The 21,215-nt window shown below is 36.0% G+C and overlaps 1 protein-coding gene across 1 annotated transcript in view; it reads right to left on the bottom strand.

The window, feature by feature from the left end:
• diaph3 (diaphanous-related formin 3) overlaps positions 1 to 21,215 on the bottom strand; it is a 491,335-nt gene that overhangs the window by 319,468 nt on the left and 150,652 nt on the right. The window contains exon 16 of the mRNA XM_073825458.1: positions 19,739 to 19,853. Within this exon, the coding sequence (XP_073681559.1) occupies positions 19,739 to 19,853 (115 nt within the window). The remainder of the gene's footprint in view (positions 1 to 19,738; positions 19,854 to 21,215) is intronic.

Consider the following 21,215-nt stretch of genomic DNA (forward strand, 5'->3'; position numbering starts at 1 on the left):
TTTTGTTGAAAAAGAACAGCATTTATTTTAAATATAAATATTTTATAACGATATAAATATATACCATTTAAAAGTTTGGGGTCAGTTAATTTTTAGTCTTTCTTAAATTCTTAAAAAAAAAAAAAATTATTCAGCAAGAATGTGTTAAATTGATAAAAAGTGATAGCAAAGACTTTTGTTAGAAAAAAGATATTGTTAGAAAAGATTTCTATTTTGAATAAATGCTGATCTTTTACACTTTTTATTCACTGAATAATCCTAAAAAAAAAAAAAAAAAAAAAAAAAGAAAAGAAAAAGAAAAGAATCACAGGTTCCAAAAAAATATTAAGCAGCACAACAGTTTCCAATATTATTAATAATAGTAATAAATCAGCGTATTAGAATGATTTCTGAAGGATCATGTGACACTGAAGACTGGAGTAAAGGCTGACTTCGCATAACAGAAATAATATTTTAAAATATATTAAAATAGAAAACCAAAATGTTTTTTGTTTTTCAAAGAAGTTTTGATATAATTACAGTAGGAAATTTACAAAATATCTTCATGGAACATGATCTTTACTTAATATCCTTATGATTATTGGCATAAAAGAAAAAAATTCAACAATTTTGACCCATACGATGTAATAATTATAAATATTATATTTAATGTTTTTGAAAGAAGTCAAGTACCAAGGCTGTATTTGTAAAAACAGTAATACTGTAAAACATTATTAAAATTTAGAACAATTATTAATACGTTTTAATATGTACTTTATTCTTGTGATTGCAAAGCTGAATTTTCGTTTTTTTAAATAGGTTTTCAGATTTTAAGCTGACCACGATAAACCACACTTATATACCCAAGCAAAAAAACTAAGCAAGGAAGATGAATGACAGGCAGAAAGAAAATCAAATCTCCTGATTCAAGATGCATTTCTGAGAGCCACTGGAAAAGATAAATGAGATTCTGTAAGTGTTAGCTGTACTTCTGTTTTGGTTTTTGGTCGAGTTAGGAGAGACGAGCCACCACAAATCATCCCTTCTGATCTCTCCCAAGCACCAGAGCTCAGCCTCCAGCCAGGAACAACTGATAGTACACATATTTTTCTAGACCAGAATGGACACAGAAAGACAGAACGGAAGATGAAATGCGCAGAAAGAGGTATGGTGAGAGAGACTCTATTTTTTCAACTGCACTAGGCCTCATAAGATGCACCAAAAGACTTTTAGATTACAGACAGATATTAAAAAGGCTTAAAATGAGTTTTCAAAGTGTTTTCATCCAGTTAAATATTAAAAAGAGCGCTTCTGACACTTGAATAAAGACTGAGTGCCTTCTACACCCTTAGAATGTACAGCTTCCATGTCTATCAGAGGAGACGAGCATGAAATTACAGCAAATGAAAGACAGAAAAATTACCTAAAAAGAGAAAAAGACAAGAAAAGCTGAAAATTATATATTCATATTTTCCTTTTATGCACAAGATGACACATGCTGAGGCGAAGTCTAATGTTATCTGAGGTCGAGATGAGTATGTGCGAGTGCGCGTACATGTTCGCAACAGTAACTTGGCAGAGCGTCATAATTAACAGAGTGGAAAGGGCGCATTTCATTTTAATGAGCATGGAAATTGGAAATCAACAGCCTTTCCTGAGGCTACATACAGTCCTGGGTGTGAGGAGTAGTATTGATTTACTGTACAGGCTACAATTATCCCTCCCATTTATTAGAGTCTGTGCCCTCTGTCGCTCCCATCTCCTCCAGTCAGTGCATCTCACACTGCTAACATCCCATGATACTAGATAGAGATATATATATATACACACACATATATATATATATGTATATGTATATATGGGCCATTCTACAGAATTGGTTCAAAGTCAGAGTTGGAAACGTCTCTGAAAAACGTATGTATGCAAATTCTATAATATCCAAGGTACACGTTTCACTACATGTTTCGGTAGTGACCATTTTAGATATTTTTGATGTTAGCTAGCGGAGTTTGGAACAGTGGTACACATATAAAACCTAAATGCAATGGAATAACTCCCAAAAAAGTGTGCTTAATTGCTGAAAAAAAGGTGTTCGGTAGTGACTTTCCTTAAAGTTACACTCAGATTTTCAGACTTTAGAAAACAATTTCAACCTCAAAATGATGGGACCTACCTTGTAGCTATGAGAGACGGACACAGGAATATTTACTATCAAAAATTTAGTGGTGTACAGTCAAGCCCGAAATTATTCATACCCTTGGCAAATTCTGACTTAAAGTTACTTTTATTCAACCAGCAAGATTTATTTATTTTTTTTATTAGAAATGAGACAGACGTCTCCCAGAAGATAATAAGACGATGTACAAGAGGCATCATTGTGGAAAAAATTATTACTCATCTTTTATTTACATTTGAACAAAAAGTGGCATGTCCAGATTTATTCATACCCTTCTCAATAATCAATAGAAAAACCTTTCTTGGCTTTTTGCATGTCTCCACTGGTATTTTTGCCCATTCATCTTTAGCGATGAGCTCCAACTCTTTCAGTTTGGAGGGTCTCCTTGCCAACACCCTGATCTTTATCTCCCTCCACAGATTCTCAATTGGATTCAAGTCAGGACTCTAGCTGGGCCACTGCAAAGTGTTAATGTTTTTTGTCTGCTAACCATTTCTTCACCACTTTTGCTGTGTGTTTTGGGTCATTGTCATTCTGAAATGTCCACTGGTGCCCAAGGCCAAGTTTTTCCTGAAGACTGCCTGATGTTGTTGTTGAGAATTTTGATGTATTGCTCCTTTTTCATGGTGCCGTTTACTGTGATTAGGTTCCCTGGTCCACCAGCTGAAAAAAAACCCCAAAACATTAGGTTCCCACCAACATGTTTGACAGTGGGGATGGTGTTCTTAGGGTTGAAGGCTTCTCCTTTTTTTCTTCTTGCATCTTCAGCAGAGCCCAGATTCATCAGGATGGCCTTGGTGATTCTTGGATTCATTTTTACCTCTCTCACTATCCTCCTGGCTAGCACAGGTGTCACTTTTGGCTTCCGACCACGTCCTCTGAGATTTTTCACAGTGCAGAACATCTTGTATTTTTTAATAATACTTTGCACTGTAGCCACTGGAACTTCAAAACATTTAGATATGGTCTTATAGCCCTTTCCTGACTTGTGAGCAGCCACAATGCACAGCCGCAGGTCCTCAGTGAGCTCCTTTGTCTTAGCCATGACTGTCCACAAACCAACAGCAGAGAGCTTCTGTTTTTCACCTGTTGAGTTGATTAAAACAGTTGTTCCCAATGAATCAGGGTAATTAGGATGCTTTAGAACAGCTTGGATTATTTGGAATGGTATAGAACTTTGGATTTTCCCATAGACTGTGACAGTTTGCAAAGGGTATGAATAATTTTGGACATGCCACTTTTTGCTCAAATGTAAATAAAAGATGAGAAATATTTTTTTCCACAATGATGCCTCTTGTACATCAACTTATTATCTTTTGGGAGAAGCCATGTCATTTCCAGTAAAAAAAAAAAAAAACTTGCTGGTTGAATAAAAGTAACCAAGTCAGAATTTGCCAGGGGTATGAATAATTTCGGGCTTGACTGTAATTAAAATCAGTCTCAGCCAACATGAAAAATGTGGGACACTTTTTTGTTTACGTAAAGTTGCGTGATTTACAAAGAACATATATTTTTTTTTTTTTTGGGGGGGGGGGGGGTAAACTTTAAAGATATTTTTAAAAACAACAATGGAATAAAATACAAAACAGTTTTCAATATTGTTTTTATAAGTTGCAATTTAGGGGTTAGGGTTAGGGACAGCCACCTCCCAATTATGATTTTACATATATTAAGCTTACTGATATTTTACATCTTTTCATCAAACATCCAAGATTTTAATTCTTAAAAGCTTTTTAAATGAGTTTTTTTGGTTGTGGGAGCAGTTTGCACCAATTCTGTAGAATGACCCATATATATAAATCTAGTTTGTGTGTTTATGCAAATAAATCATCTCTGAAAAGTTGCATCTTTGCATGCATTCTCATTAAAGCACTACAACAGGCCTACACACATACTCAAACAAACATCTTTGGCAGTTGTTATCTGAGCGTCCCACCACGAGTGTTGTGTTCTTATGCACGCCATGTCAAGTTAACAATAGTCCAAATCTCGAGACCCCAGCATGCTGTTCCATTCCATTGTGCTTCATCGAGTTCTTTCTGAACGCTAGAAAACATCGTCTGCCACCACCCACAACACACATGACAGTTAGTTTAGCACGTGTAAAAACCACTCGCATTTGCTTTAGAAAATCTAGTTCACCATAACTTTATGAGTACAGTCTCATCCATTTATGTTTTGGCAACAGAAAAGTACATTTCTCATTCCAACAATGCGTTAATTAAAACACTGAAAGAAAGAGCATCAGAAAACTGAGACAAAACCATGTGGGATGACCAAAATGTTTTTATGGTGGCTAAAAGATAAATTAACAGTACTCTTTTAAACATCATGCTAAACTACTGTAAAATAAAGTGGTATAAAAACAAAAGCATGAAAAATACATGTTATATCCTCAGCCTTGTCTTTGAATAGATAGATGATTGTATTGACAAAAAAAAATTAAATAACAGAGACCAATACAGTGAGGTTAAAGATGTGGAAAGCTCTCTCATATTCATCCTCCGCAGGGAACTATAAAATATTAAAGCTGCAGCGTTTGGACAGCAGCAGCGTCATGACCCAAGATTAACTTTTAAATAATGTTTTAACATGCTTAATATTTTATCATCTCAGCTATTAAGAGAGCAGTTCTTTCAGAGAACCCAAAAATAAAATTATGAACTGATTTTCTTCTTCTTTTTTTTTAATCATTAACAAGAAACTCCAGAACTGACACATACTTCAACACTAAAAGTGGGGAAAAGAAAGTTATAAGTGAACAAACTATTAACATTAAAGAGGTTATAACTGTATGAGTTTTTTACTTTTCTATACTTTGATGTTCACGTATAATGCTAGTTAAAGTTTAATCTAAAAAAGTCATAATTTAGTTTAATAATTTAGTCTTTTCCATTTCTCCACCCCTTAGAATTAAACTGGCTGTTTATTGATGCTGTTGTTGTTTTTCCTCATGCTAAAATCTGAGCAGTTGCTAATTTTTCACTCATTAGTCATTTTGGTGTTTCATTCTAGCTCATGTGTTTGAATTTTCTTTCTTTTTTTAAAAAGCTGGTTTTACATTTTATTTTCAGTTAAAGACCTACCATATTGCGCAAAAAAAAGAAATGTGTAACAAAAGACGAAGGGTTAAACAATTTAGTAGTAGAAGCACTTCAAACGCACACTTTTAACTCCTCAAACCCACATCTGACAGTGCTATACCGATGTGTTATCCAAGTAGTAAGGGTCAAACCTTATATAGGTTGAGGCCAGTCAGCCGTATCGGTGTTAAAGCCTCATTCCTCCCTTTTTTCCTTTTCTTTCTGTCTCTCTAATAGAACAAAAACTACTCAACGAGAACTAATGCTGTCCTTTATCCATCCACACTCACCTGCCCACGCTCTGTACTTATGTCCATCATTACAAACCCTCATCACATGCTCCTCTCTCAAATACAAAGTACTAGTCACGGACACATGAGTAGCCTCCATATGAAACAAAAGCAGGCACCTCGCCAAATCCAATAAAGCCATATGAAAAGATCATGCATGTGGAGTGATAGGAGTTTCTAGACACTATGAGAGTCTATAAAATCCTTCATATGCATTAGCTCTACAACGCCCAAGAGAGAGGGAAAAAAAAGGCCCAGCAGAGGATGTACTTCTTTCACCAGAACTTCAACCTCCCATAAGAGCTGCTGATTCGGTTCTACTTAGCAGACCGTCATAGTGGTGCACAGGACAGACTCAATGACAGCTACCAAACTGGACAAAAGAGGGTTACATGGGCAGCCAGGACTGCTAAGAGGATTACTGGTGCACTCTTGCCCTCCCATCCAGGACTTACACCCCAACAGAATGAGAAAACGGGCAAGAAAAATCATCTCGGATGCCACACACTCTGGCCACAACCTCTTTGAACTTCTTCCCCGTGGCAGAGGCTACAGATCATTGTCCACTAGAAAACTAAACATAAGAGCAGCTGTTTCCACAGGCCATCTATCTCATGAACAGCTAACACTAGGCCAATGAGCTTTCTTCAGAAGCAATTTCCATTCTTGATATTGGTATCCACGTAAATTCACATTTACAGTTGAGGTCAAACGTTTACATACAGTTTGCAGAATCTGCAAAATGTTAATTATTTTACCAAAATAAGAGGGATCCTACAAAATGCACGTTATTTTTTATTTACTACTGATAAATGTTTACATATTGTCCACAAAAGAAAATAACAGTTGAATTTATAAAAATTACCCTGTATGCTTAATTCTTAATACTGAGTTGTTCATAAGTCCCTTGTTTGTCTTGATCAGTTAAACTGCCTGCTGTTTTTCAGAAAAATCCTTCAGGTCCCACAAATGCTTGGGTTTTCCAGCATTTGTGTATTTGAATTTGTATGATTTTGAGATCCATCTTTGAGGGCAACTGAGGGACTCATATGCAACTATTACAGAAGGCGCAAACGCTCACTGATGCTCCAGAAGGAAAAACAATGGATTAAGAGCCCGAGGCGTAAACTTTTGAACAGCATGAATGTGTGCATATTTTCTTGTTTTGCCTAAATATATTTTTTCGATTTAGTACTGCCCTTCAGAAGCTACAGTAGGTACTCACATGCTTTTTTTCCCAGAAGACAAAGTAAAATTTACCCTGATCTTCAAATTCCAAAAGTTTTCACCCCCAGCTCTTAATGCATTGCGTTTCCTTCTGAATCATCAGAGAGCGTTTGAACCTTCTGTAATAGTTGCATGTGAGTTTCTTAGTAGTCCTCAGTGTGAAAAGATGGATCTCAAAATCATACAGTCATTGTTGGAAAGGGTTCAAATACACTGAAATGCTAAGAAACCAAAGAATTTGTGGGATCTGAAGGATTTTTCTGAAGAACAGCAGGCAGTTTAACTGTTCAAGACAAATAAACAACTATCACCGAACAAAAAAACAACAACTGTGGATAATTCAGGTAACAACACAGTATTAGGAATCAAGTGTATGCAAACTTTTGAACGGGGTAATTTTTTTATAAATTCAACTATTATTTTCTCTTGTGGACTATATGTAAACGTCTTCTATGTGGAATATATTATTCAGGTCAGTACTAAATAAAAAAACAACATGCATTTTGTATGATTCCTCCTATTTTGGAAAAACAATTAGTATTTTGCAGATTCTCCAAGGTGTATGTAACCACACCTGTGATTATACCAACAACATTTCAGCAATACAATACACAATTCTGTGTGAAACTGCAGTATTTCTACAAGTACTGCAAACTTCTGTTACCAAAGAGAAATAATGATGCGCTTTTTGATGTTTCTGGTTTTGAGACGCTGAGTGCGTGATCAGGTTTAGTCAACAGGTCAATGAGCAAGACATTCAAACTTAAAAGACATATTACAGCTCTATATCACAAAGTGTCTTTTCACTCTTACACTATAGTCCTGATTCTCTCTCATGGGTTTTAGATGGTGCTGGTAAATCGGTGGTGGAGGGGTTCTGGGGCAGGTGTTTGATGGTCTGGGAGGTTGGAGCAGGTGTATGAGTGATCTGTGATCTGTAATTGACTCTTTGAGTGCAGTCATCACTTACTATTAAGTGATGAGACAGCTCACACAAAGAGCCAAAGCAATTATGATGTATTTTGTTACTTACTTACACACACACACACACACACACACACACACACACAGAGCGAGAGAGAGAGAGTGTTCTTCAGTGTCACTCAGTAGTGTCGGATCTATGCAATTATCACTACATATTCTCTAAAACACAAAAGTATATGTAAGCAATGAAATGAACACTAAATTACAGGACTAATGACAGGTGCCCATGTGCATGTTAACAAGCTGTTTTCACACATATGTAGTATGCATCAACAATTCAATGAATATAAAATGAATGTGTGACATTTAGCTTTCTTTCGTCTTAAAGACAAGTTGGTAAGTGTCTTCCTGCAGTTTTGTGGGCCAAAAGCCTGTAATTACAGGCTTACAGAAACGCAGGTGTGTGAGTGTGTCCATATAAAGGCAATGTTCAATCATATGCCTCTTCAGACTGCATTAGCACTGAACCCTCAGCCAGCAGGTCTCAGAAAGAAAAGAGGAAGGAAGAGGAGAGAGATGTGGAGATTAATGCAAATTATCAACAACATGAGTGTAAAGGTGCGCAAAGAGAGATTCATTATTGAGTGTAAGACGAGGAGGAGGAAGGGAGGAGAGAAAAGCGCAAGCTCTGCTTTCATGCTTTGGTATACATGTGATTGCAACAGCAAATATGCAAAACCTTTAACAAGCAGTGTTTTGCAAAGAAATCAAGTAACAGAGGCAAATTGAGTACTAGCAAAACAGAAAGAAAGTGAGCTCTTTCAGCCTTTTGAGCTTATCGTACTGTATATATAAAATCACTACTTAAAAGTTTGAGGCTGCATCTGATTAAAAAAAGTACAGCAAAAGCAGTAATGTTGTGAAATATTACAATTTAAAATAACAGTGCCTTGCAAAAGTATTCATGTAAATGTATGGTGTATGGAGTGTAAATTGATGTGGGGGAAAAACTAATTTTAAGCAGTTTAACATAATGCTGCAACAAAACGTGAAAAAAAAATGAAGGGGTGTGAATACTTCTGCAAGGCACAGTAACTAATTTCTATTTGAATACATTTAAAACTTCAGAAATTATTCTAATATGTTGATTTGATTATAAAAAACTTAGCAATGTTGAAAACTCTTTAAGTACAAAGTTCAAAAGAACAGAATTTTATTTGAAATCATTTAAATGTCTTTGTCGCTTTTAATCAAATTAATGCATTAAACTGATGCATAAACTATTTTAACTCAGAAATTGCATTTTACATTACCATTTTAATTATGTTAACATTATAATTTACATTATGGCCAATCTTTCTTTTAGAAAGGAAGAAAAAAATAACCCAGAACTAGTCATATGGTGAAAGGCTTTATAGAAAAGAACAGTAAAACAGCTCACTATATGAAAAAAAAGATGCTGAAATAGGCTAAGAATAAAGGGATGATGAAAGAGACAGACATGCATCATCTCTCTGATCTAGGAAACCAAGCTCTGTGCTGAACAACAGCAACTGCACACATACACACATTAGGACATCAGGAAGCTTCTGCTCATTTAGACCAATACTATCATTCTGCAATCATTTAGTCAGTGTTACATGAGCACTATATGATGTACATTCCTGATCCTGATTGATCTTGAAATGCAGTTCGCACACAGTGGTTTTCAGCCATCTACTATTCAGTGTGTGTGTTTGTGTGTGTTTTCCCATCTGAAAATGGGCGGAAATGCTGACGTCATAGAACCAAACAGAAAATATTTATTTTCTATGAACATACAGCTACAACAATCCTTTCAGTGTACTGAAGATGTGCATGACTTAGCATGCAAATCTGTTGGTTCTCTCCTCCTTATCCCCAATTCTTTTTCCACATCCCATAATCTTTATCAGGATGGTTGTGAGAGGGCCATCTCCAGGGGAACCTGAGCTTAGTAAAAGCCATGCAAACTCAGTGCAAGCTTTGAGCTGTTTGTTCACCCTCACCGTCCAGTTACGATCCTTCGTTTCAGTCTGGTTTTAGTGTTTGTTAAGAATCCGGAGTGTGAGTAGTGTAAGCAGAGGTGTGTGTTTGTGTGCTAACTCCGTGTTTATCTCGCCCTCACACAGTAACGCATTTTGCAAACTGAGGAAGAATGCAAACGTGTGAAGTGTTTGGCGTGAATGCCAGGTTTGCCATGCCAAGCTTTTTATCTGAATAGGAAATTACATGGTGGGCAGTTTCTAAGACATATTAGGGAGACGAGCATAACCCTAAAGCACATGTTTATTTGAAATGAAGGGATGAATGTGTGATTAAAGATATAAATGACTGCAGATAGGTATAATCTGTATCAGGATAAGGGTGATCAATCAAGGCTTTTATCTAATACTGTTCTATTTGCTGTAAGTATCTACCTACAGTACCTATGGCCAAATAAACAGCTGTGGCTTACATTTGATTGCTTAATCCCATTCAATAAACACAGAGTTTTGGTTATTCAAGCTGTGACAATCGTATTAAATCAGTGTAGCGTGAAAAGAATCAAACTGCTGCTTCTTAATGCAGTGACACCATTTTTTAAAATACTGTCTATGCTTGAAAGACAAAAAGCCCAAAAAGAGAGAATGATAGAATGAGAGAATGATAGAACGAGAGAACGATAGATAGATAGATGGAACGACAGACAGACATAGAGACTGATTTGAGATTGATAGATAAAACAACAGTACGATAGAACAATAGAACGGTAGAAAGATAAAATGATAGAGCGATATAAAGATAAAATGATAGAGCGATATAAAGATAAAACAATAGAACGATAGATAAAACAATAGAACGATAGATGATAGATAGATAGATAGATAGATAGATAGATAGATAGATAGATAGATAGATAGATAGATAGATAGATAGATAGATAGATAGATAGATAGATAGATAGATAGATAGATAGATAGATAGATAGATAGATAGATAGATAGACAGACAGACCAATCGGACGATAGACAGATAGAATGATAATACGATAGAGCGATATAACGATAGATCGATATAACGATAGAATGATAGATAGAATGATAGAACGATATAAAGAATGATAAAACGATATATATAGAATGATAGATAGATAGACAGATGATAAAACGATAGATAGAATGATAAAAAGAGACAGACAGACTGATTTGAGATTGATAGATAAAACAATAGCATGATAGAACAATAGAACCATAGAAAGATAAAACAATAGAACGATAGATAGACAGACAGAATGATAATATGATAGAGCGATAGAACAATAGATAGAACGACAGACAGAATGACAGAACGATATAAATAGAATGATAGACAGATGACTAAACGATAAATAGAATGATAAAAAGACAAAGACAGACATACAGACAGACTGATTTGAGATTTATAGATAGAACAATAGCATGATAGAACAATAGAACGATAGAAAGATAAAACAATAGAACGATAGATAGACAGACAGATAGAACATCAGATAAACAGAACAACCGGACGATAGATAGACAGGTAGAACGATAATATGATAGAGCAATAGAGCGATAGAACAATAGATAGAACGACAGGACGATATAAATATAATGATAGACGATTAAACGATAGACAGAACGACAAAAAGACAGACAGACAGATTTGAGATTGATAGATAGAACAATAGCATGATAGAACAATAGAACGATAGAAAGATAGAAAGATAAAATAGAGCGATAGAAAGATAAAATAGAAAGATAGATAGACAGACAGATAGAATATCAGACAGACAGAACAACAGAACAATCGGACGATAGACAGATAGAACTATAGAACGATAATATGTACGATAGAGCAATAGAGTGATAGAGCGATAGAATGATAGAAAGAACAATAGATCGATAGATCAAACAGATTGATAGAACGATAGAACAATAGAATGATAGAATGATAGATAGAACGATAGAATGATAGATAGAACGATAGAACGATAGATCGATAGATAGAACGATAGATCGATAGATAGAACGATAGAAAGATAGATAGAACGATAGAACGATAGATAGAACGATAGATAGAACAATAGATAGATAGAACGATAGATAGATAGAACGATAGATAGATAGATAGATAGAACGATAGATAGATAGAACGATAGATAGATAGAACGATAGATAGATAGAACGATAGAACGATAGATAGAACGATAGATAGAACGATAGATAGATAGAACGATAGATAGATAGAACGATAGATAGATAGATAGATAGATAGATAGATAGATAGATAGATAGATAGATAGATAGATAGATAGATGATGGATAGATGGATAGATGGATAGATGGATAGATGGATAGATGGATAGATGGATAGACAGAACAATCAGACGATAGACAGATAGAATGATAATACAATAGAGCGATATAACGATAGAGCGATATAACGATAGAATGATAGATAGAACGATAGAACGATATAAAGAATGATAAAACGATATATATAGAATGATAGATAGATAGACAGACGATAAAACGATAGATAGAATGATAAAAAGAGACAGACAGACTGATTTGAGATTGATAGATAAAACAATAGCATGATAGAACAATAGAACCATAGAAAGATAAAACAATAGAACGATAGATAGACAGACAGACAGACAGATAGAACATCAGATAAACAGAACAATCGGACGATAGATAGACAGAAAGAATGATAATATGATAGAGCGATAGAACAATAGATAGAATGACAGACAGAATGACAGAACGATATAAATAGAATGATAGACAGATGATTAAACGATAAATAGAATGATAAAAAGACAAAGACAGACATACAGACAGACTGATTTGAGATTTATAGATAGAACAATAGCATGATAGAACAATAGAACGATAGAAAGATAAAACAATAGAACGATAGATAGACAGACAGATAGAACATCAGATAAACAGAACAATCGGACGATAGATAGACAGGTAGAATGATAATATGATAGAGCAATAGAGCGATAGAACAATAGATAGAACGACAGGACGATATAAATATAATGATAGACAGACGATTAAACGATAGACAGAACGATAAAAAGACAGACAGACAGATTTGAGATTGATAGATAGAACAATAGCATGATAGAACAATAGAACGATAGAAAGATAAAATAGAGCGATAGAAATATAAAATAGAAAGATAGATAGACAGACAGAATGAATGATAAATAGAACGATAGAATGATAGATAGAATGATAGATCGATAAATAGAACGATAGATCGATAGAACGATAGATAGAACGATAGATAGAACGATAGATAGAACGATAGAACGATAGATAGATAGATAGATAGATAGATAGATAGATAGATAGATAGATAGATAGATAGATAGATAGATAGATAGATAGATAGATAGATAGATAGATAGATAGATAGATAGATAGAAGTTACAACCTATATAACAAAATAAGGCCTTGATGACACAGACCCACACACATACACAACACCTCGTAGAAGGAAAGTCAAAGTATGTGTTAAATAAAATGCATCTACCCTACAAGAAATGACATTTAAGACCATGGCAAAGAACTTGGGATTATATTACAGTCTAAACTAACTCATTTATGTTTATACTGTACAACCCAGAGAAGTTTCAGCACCAATAATGCGCGCTCACAAGCTAGATCTACTTCACACCATTTCATCCGCCGGTAATTTGGCAACTTGTGAACCAAGGGTCATTTTACACACTACCGAAATTTTCCACCTTCTGGTAGGGTTTGTTTCAGGTTACAGTCTGACAGTTTTCGTAGGTTGTTATTAGGACAACAGCACCACCAGAGAAGCACTCCCCTAGGATGTCCCACCAGCCGTTCAGCTCAGCAACACCGCCTGGGCACCTGCTCCCAAGGGACAAGCCACATCTGGAGGGGTGGGCGGAGGAGAGATTTGGCCCCTGCAGATGTTATCTACTCATAGAGGCTACAACACCTGTGCTCACACTCTCTCGCACACACAAAGCAGGCGTGACAGATGACATACATACAAAGTCACACATAGCAAACACGCTCACACCTGCTCCCTCGCTCATTCCAGTCAATGGGGCAGCGGCAGAGTCATCTGACGTTTTGCCTCAGAACTCGCAATATCCAGAGAAAATAACCAGCCATTAAGACCACATTGTTAAAAACGCTTGTACTCCCTTCCTCTTTCTATTATGTCAGGGGGAAAAAAAGAGAACTGAAACTTCAAATAAACAAAGAAGAAATAAATCGAGAAAAGTGTCAGATTCATAATGAAAAAGTTCACCGCAGCGCTTGTTTGTCTGCTTGAATAACAGCATTTTCAGCATCATAAATAATAGTGCTAGAGCTTGCGTTTATTTATTTATTTTCACATCAAATGTTTTGTTTCCTTTCTCTGTTCAGGATCAATGTTGTTCTTTTCTATTGTATGGCACAGCAGTATGGTATAATGCAACACTAAAATATATTTTTCAATCCTGAAGAGCTGTGAGTGTACGGTTTCCATTAAATACAAATGAAGCAATGGGAGGCCTAGCCGATAAAAGCCCAGTAATTAAAGAGGATCATATAATACATTTATTAAGCTTTTTTATGTCTTGGATTGGATTGGCAAACTTTCTAACATTTTATTCTTACTATTAGTTCCTCTGGTGTTTGGGAAAAACTGTATCTATCCTACTTGTTAAAGGGATAGTTCACCCAAAAATGAAAATTCTGTCATTAATTACTCTATTCATTTTCTAAACACACATTTCAAATTTTTCTAGGTCTAATGTTTTAACTCACTGTGACTGCGAAATGTTTAACTCTAACAATACGTCAATCCAACTGTTCAATGTAAAAATGTTGGCAGTAGAATATTTGTGACCATGGACCACAAAACCAGTCATATAGATTTATCATCTGAAAGCTGAATAAATAAGCTTTTGTAAATAACCTCTTATGTATGGTTTGTTAGGATATGACAATATTTGGCTCAGATACAACTATTTTAAAATCTAGAATCTGAGGGTGCAAAAAAATCTAAATATAGAGAAAACTGGCTTTAAAGTAGTCTAAATGAAGTTCTTAGCAATGCATATTACTAATCCAAAAAAAGAGCTAATATATTTACAGTAGGAAATTTACAAAATATCTTCATGTAACATGATCTTTACTTAATATCCTAATGATTTTTGACATAAAAGAAAATTTAATCGATAATTCTGACCCATAAAATGTATTTTTGGCTATAGTTACTTAAGTTTCCAAAATAAGCCATTTTCCACATTGTCTTTGTCAACTGTACTGAAGCTTCATGGTAAGCTCTTGTATTATACTGTATTTTAAACATTTTCTAAAAATTAGAACAAATGTCAAGAACAATTTGGCTCGGTTTTTTATATATTTTAAAATGTCATTGATTTCTGTCATGCAAAGCTGAATTTTCAGCCATTGGTCTATTCTTCAATGTCACATGATCCTTCAGAAATCATTTTAATATGCTGATTTGCTGCTCAAGAAACATTTCTTGCTATTATGATCAATGTTAAAAACAGTTATGGCGATATACTTGTTATAGCGTTCTTTGATGAACGTTTAAAAGAATTTTAAAAGAGTTTATGTGATTTGTGTGTGAGTAAATGTAGAAGTAGTTATCGTAATTTTTAATCAATTTAATGCATCCTTGCTAAATAAAAGTATTCATTGCTTTAAAAAAAAAAAACTCACCCCATACTTTTGAACAGTAGCAATTTGTGTAGCAATATAAAATATATTAACGGCCATTTAACTGACATTTTCAAGCATTTTAGGATATTTAATCAGCGCATATAGAGCGCATATATCAAAAGTTCTTTCAGACAGTGAATCTGTTTTCAGATTCTAGCTTAACTGACCCAGTGAACGGTTGAATCGAATTATAAAACTGATCTTTAGTGGACTGGATAGTGTCCAATCGCTAATTAATCACAAGTTCATAACTGAGAAAAAGATTAAAACATGAAGTAGGTCTACGGAGTGACCCAATATAACAGCATCCACAATCCTTTTCCTCATATAGATTCCTTCTGCACTCTTCTACTACGTTTCCTTGGACACCCTGTACTCAAACTGCCAATGCCAATGAGGAAGACGAGGAGCTTTCTGACTGATGGATAATTTTAGCAAGCCGTGTGAAACTGCAGACGGTAGTATCAGGGCGGCAGATTGCAGGGCATGTTTTTGTGTGTGGGCTCCATTCCAGCAATCACTCAATGGTCCAACAAAGGCCTGAATCATTGTGATAGAGGGTTGATGAAAGTCAGAGGCAGGACAAGCTTGCTGTAATAAGCCGCTGCTGGTGATTGTTTCCTGCATGTGCCGCTTCGACGGGAAGAGCACGAAGTGAAATAACAGGACTTAAACAGATTTCAAACTGTAAAATCAAGAGTCTGTTCAATCAGCACAGTCATTTCAGAGACGAACAATGGCGAGCACAATAACAGCGGAGAACAACGAACAGCAGTGGTGAAAATAAATATTTTAGCGAGTAGAAGTCTTGATTCTTCTGGTTAATGTTTAATTGGGCTCCAGATGTCGGTGCACTTAAGGGAAATTAAGAAAGCTTGAGAGACGGGATGAAGAACGGCGAGTAACACACCACCATTTCCGATGCCATCCTGACACGAGGATTCAAAATGTTAGCTTCTGCTCCTTAAAGAAATGCAATGAATAAATAAAACCGAAACAAAAGCACTCGCTGCAGCTCCCAAAGACACTTGATGAGGAGTGAAAGGAGACAGAAGAGAGGAGTCCATCTGTGAGTGAGATGTGAAAGAACTCTGATGGGCCCCTGGGTGACCAGAGATGCTGAGCGCTTGGTTCGCTGAGAGGAAGTCTAGATTCCGGCTGTCATGAGTTCTGTAATCACGTCGGGGAACACGGCGTTCTCGGGCCTGAAGTAAAGCGATGTGGAATCTGACAGGTTGTCTTCATTTCTCAAGGATTGGAGAGCGTATGACTGACAGCATCAAATCCTGCTTCAGGTTAAGAGGAAGAGTCGGACTATAACACAAAGCGAGGCAATTTGTGGAAAGCAGACACTGGACATATGTATTGCAAACAGAAGTATATTTTGCATGTTGAATATCTCAAGCTTTTGTTCTCATCTATATATACAGTTGTATCGCTGCCACAGTTGTACTAATAAAGTCACTCTGAATTTATTGTATTTACTATTTATGTGTAGATTCTTTGGTTGTCTCAGTTGAACTGATCTGCAATGACATTACCCAGAATAAAATGAAACATGTTTAGTTCAAAGCCTTCTCTTACAAAAAAAAAAAAAAAAACACACACTCTAAAGCATCCAGTAGTGAGGCAAACTCATTAAAAAGTTTCACACAAGAAAGAAAAATAAATGGATGGATAAAACAGCTTCGAAGCAAGTGAGGAGGAGGAAACCACAATGAGGAAGATGAACTTTGTTTACCTGATGGAGTTGAGGATGATGCATGTTCGCATAATTAAAGTCTGGTTCGCCGGCGTGTAAAATATCTGCCTCACACGCGTGATAATTTAAATAATCTGACAACCTTGTAAAACACGCTTTCACCATTTGCCCTATTGAAGCTAGACGTCTTAAACTGTGTGCATAATTCAAGGTTCGGTCGCATAACATCGTCCCTGTGGGTACTGAGACAGGCGGAAGAGAGAGACAGAATGAGATATCTGCATACAGAGCTAGGTAGTGACAGGTAGACAATGCTGATATGAATAATTGAAAAAAAAATCAAGTAAAGCAACATGCCGGAGCTATTCAAAACAAGGCAAATGTGAATAAATCATCAGTAGGGGGGTGGAGACAGCAAAAGAGAGAGTGATCTTAATTATCTTGTGTCTTAAATGACTAAATTCAAAACCTTGTTCTAGGTGCAAAACTAATTTCTGCTGTGCCTAACTCCCTTCGGTTTATTTAGCGTCTGTGTGTGGGTAGCGGTAGCAGCAGGCAACGGTCCTGTCGAAGTGTTGGAGGGAATATCAAAAATAAAATTGTTTCTGACATCAATTTGTGAGTCAATGTCTAAAGCACACGTAGTTCAGTCAAGGACGGTTACAAGACTGACTGATGAAGGTAGACCATTTAAAAAAAAAAAAAAGCTGATGCTTGGCAAAAACTGAATTTTTCTAAATCGCAGGGTGTTCATTAAAAGTCTGAATACTTTCCACACTGCCTCAATAGCGCAAAGCAGGACAGAAAACTACATAGAGTGACACAGAAACTTGTGAATACCTCATAAAAAATACCTACTAACATAAAATTTAAGTTTTAAAAACTAGTTCACATCCAGAACAAAAATGTACAGATAATTTTCCTACCCCCTTGTCATCTAAGATGTTCATGTCTTTCTTTCTTCAGTCGTGTAGAAATTATGTTTTTTGAGGAAAACATCTCAGTAATTATCTCCATATAGTGGACAACAGTGCCCTTGAGTTCGAACTTCCAAAATTTAGTTTAAATGCAGCTTCAAAGGGCTCTAAACGATCCCAACCAAGGAATAAGGGTCTTATCTAGCAAAACGATCTGTCATTTTCTTAAATAAATTAATATGTATACACTTTTTAACCACAAATGCTCGTCTTGTTTAACTCTACTCTTTGCGCTCCGGGTCAATACAGTTAGGGTGTGTGTCGAAAAACTCCCACCTCATTTTCTCCTCCAACTTTATTGAGCCAGAGCGCACTGAGTACGCATGCACATAGCAGAGCATCATAAAGAAATTATATTATTTGAGGAAAACATTTCAGGATTTTTCTCCATATAGTGGACTTCAACAGTGCCCACGAGTTTGAACTTCCAAAATGCAGTTTAAATGCAGCTTCAAAGGGCTCTAAACGATCCCAGCCAAGGAATAAGGGTCTATCTAGTGAAACAATCATTTTCTTAAATAATTAATATTTATACACTTTTTAACCACAAATGCTTGTCTTGTCTAACTCTGTAAAATGGCACTAACAATAAGATGTTTAAAACATGCATTCTCGACAAAAGTCGACTTCAAAGACTTCGTATCCTGTTGCGCCCTCTATAGGAACAGCGACTAGTTGACATCAAGCTTAAAGTGTCATGGTAGAGCATTAAAGTTGCCTAGTTGGTTAGTCGGTGCAACCCCTAGCACACAGAGTATGCATGCGCATCGCAGAGCTAGACAAGATGAGCATTTGTGGTTAAAAAGTGTATAAATATTAATTTATTTAAGAAATGAACGATAAAACCCTTATTCCTCGGCTGGGATCATTTAAGAGTCGTTTGAAGCTGCATTTAAACTGCATTTTGGAAGTTCAAACTTACAGGCACTGTTGAAGTCTATTATATGGAGATAATTCCAGAAATGTTTTTCTCAAAAAAACTATATCTGTACAACTGAAGAAAGAAAGACATGAACATCTTGGATGACAAGGGGGTGAGTAAATTATCTGTAAATTTCTGTCCTGGAGGTGAACTAATCCTTTAGGTTTAAAACGAAAAAGGTTGTGAACTATTAAAATTAACAGTCCTTGATATGATACCTATGAATCCTTTAAAGGGGTCATGAACCTACAGGATGTTTTTATAGTACAATGACCTCTTATATGTCAAAGGGAATTTTGTTTTCTCAGTTCATGACCCCATAATTAATGATTGGCTGACTTTGAGCAATGCACAGGTTGTGAATTTGCAGTTCTAATATAGTTTTGTGCTGTCCCATTTTTCAACATTAGTCAATTTGTACAGCTGTATTATGAAACATTAAAAAAACTATACATAAAATCTAAAGGTCAGACTGATGTGAAAACTTGAGGAATTTATTTCTAACCGTGCAATTATTTAGACAGCTATGCAGAGCAACAGGTGCTACACATAGCATAGAAAACTCAAGGTTAGAAATATTATCTTCACAATGGGTAAGAAGCCCAAGTTGCTAAAATAGAAAGTCTTGACCCTTTTTTGTTTATTTGAACACAGTACAGTATTTATGCAGTGACTACACAGAAGAGTTAACATTGACTGACCAGCTCTCTGTGTGCCGAAGGAAATGGCGAGCCTGGTCAGCAGGTCCTCATTCTCGTAACGTTCCTCTTTGGCGACGATCCAAAAACAGCTCTCGGACATCTCCTGGGGTGAGATCTACACAGAAACAAAAAAAAAAAAATCATGGCCTGACATCATCATGACACATCACGGGAGGTCAGGATGCTGGAGTTGCTAGGCAACGGGAGGCATCTAAACAGTAAGGTGGTTTATAAAAAAAAGTAAAAAGGAAACCTATTCAAATATTCATACTGTGTTCTATCGCTGGTCTTTATTTTGTTCTCCTACATGTCAGTGTGTGTGACAGCTGAATGCAGCCCTGGAGAGTCTCATTCTCAGTCGTCTCAGTACACGAAAACACAGGGCCAAGATCTCCAGTCACACATCGGCACATTCGGGCCACACACACGCACGTGCACACCTAAAACCCCCATGAATCATTTCACTGGGGAAACACAAACTGGTGATCATCATTTAGGGGAAATAAAAAGAATAACATAAAGGAACAAACACATAATAGTGAAAAACGAATGGAAAGAAAGAAAGAAAGAAAGAAAGAAAGAAAGAAAGAAAGAAAGAAAGAAAGAAAGAAAGAAAGAAAGAAAGAAAGAAAGAAAGAAAGAAAGAAAGAAAGAAAGAAAAGGCAAAGGAAGCAAAAAACAAACATGCAAACAAAGGCAAAATAGTGAAAAACTAATGGCAAAAAGAAATATTGAAAGAAAAGTATAGAAGACAAAAGAAAAAAATAAATCTTGTAGTAAAAGAGGAAACAAAAAAGAAAGAAAGAAAAAGAAGAAAAGTAGTACAGAAGACAGTAAAAGAAAGAAAGAAAGAAAGAAAGAAAGAAAGAAAGAAAGAAAGAAAGAAAGAAAGAAAGAAAGAAAGAAAGAAAGAAATTAATTACAGGACATAGAAGGGAGAAAGAAATGGACAAGAAAAAGGATTTTTTTTAATGTGATGTTAAGACAAAGTTAAGACCATAAACAGTGCCTTAGTGGTGTTCTAAGATCTAGTCTGGAAGTTTGAAAAGAAGCCATGGCAACATTGGGCAAGCGGAGCATTGTGGGATGATCAGTTTAATGGAGTCTTCTTGTTGAGATAAAGACTGAAAGGGTAATCAATGGGACCGGCTGCGCTAATGAACAGACCTCACACTCCTGCCAAATACCTGATCCAATAACAGCTCTTCAAATCTGCTCCATGAGGACATGTTCAAAGAAATCAAACAATCAGGAGCGGACTGAACATGAGCCTGAAGAGTAGCCTCTCAGTGGAAGCGATTAACCCATGTTTCCGACCGCGTGTGTGATTAAGCGAACATGCGCTGCTTAGTTTAGCCCCTTTGACGGGCACAGGGTGGCATGTTTCCCATGATGCACCAGCTGTCTCGTCTTTGGCTTCATGAGCTGCAAAGCTCTTGTTAATGCGTGACAAAAGTCTTGGGTCAGGAGCCATGAA

The sequence above is a fragment of the Garra rufa genome, chromosome 20 (assembly GCF_049309525.1).
Source record: "Garra rufa chromosome 20, GarRuf1.0, whole genome shotgun sequence".
NCBI classification, from domain to species: domain Eukaryota; kingdom Metazoa; phylum Chordata; class Actinopteri; order Cypriniformes; family Cyprinidae; genus Garra; species Garra rufa.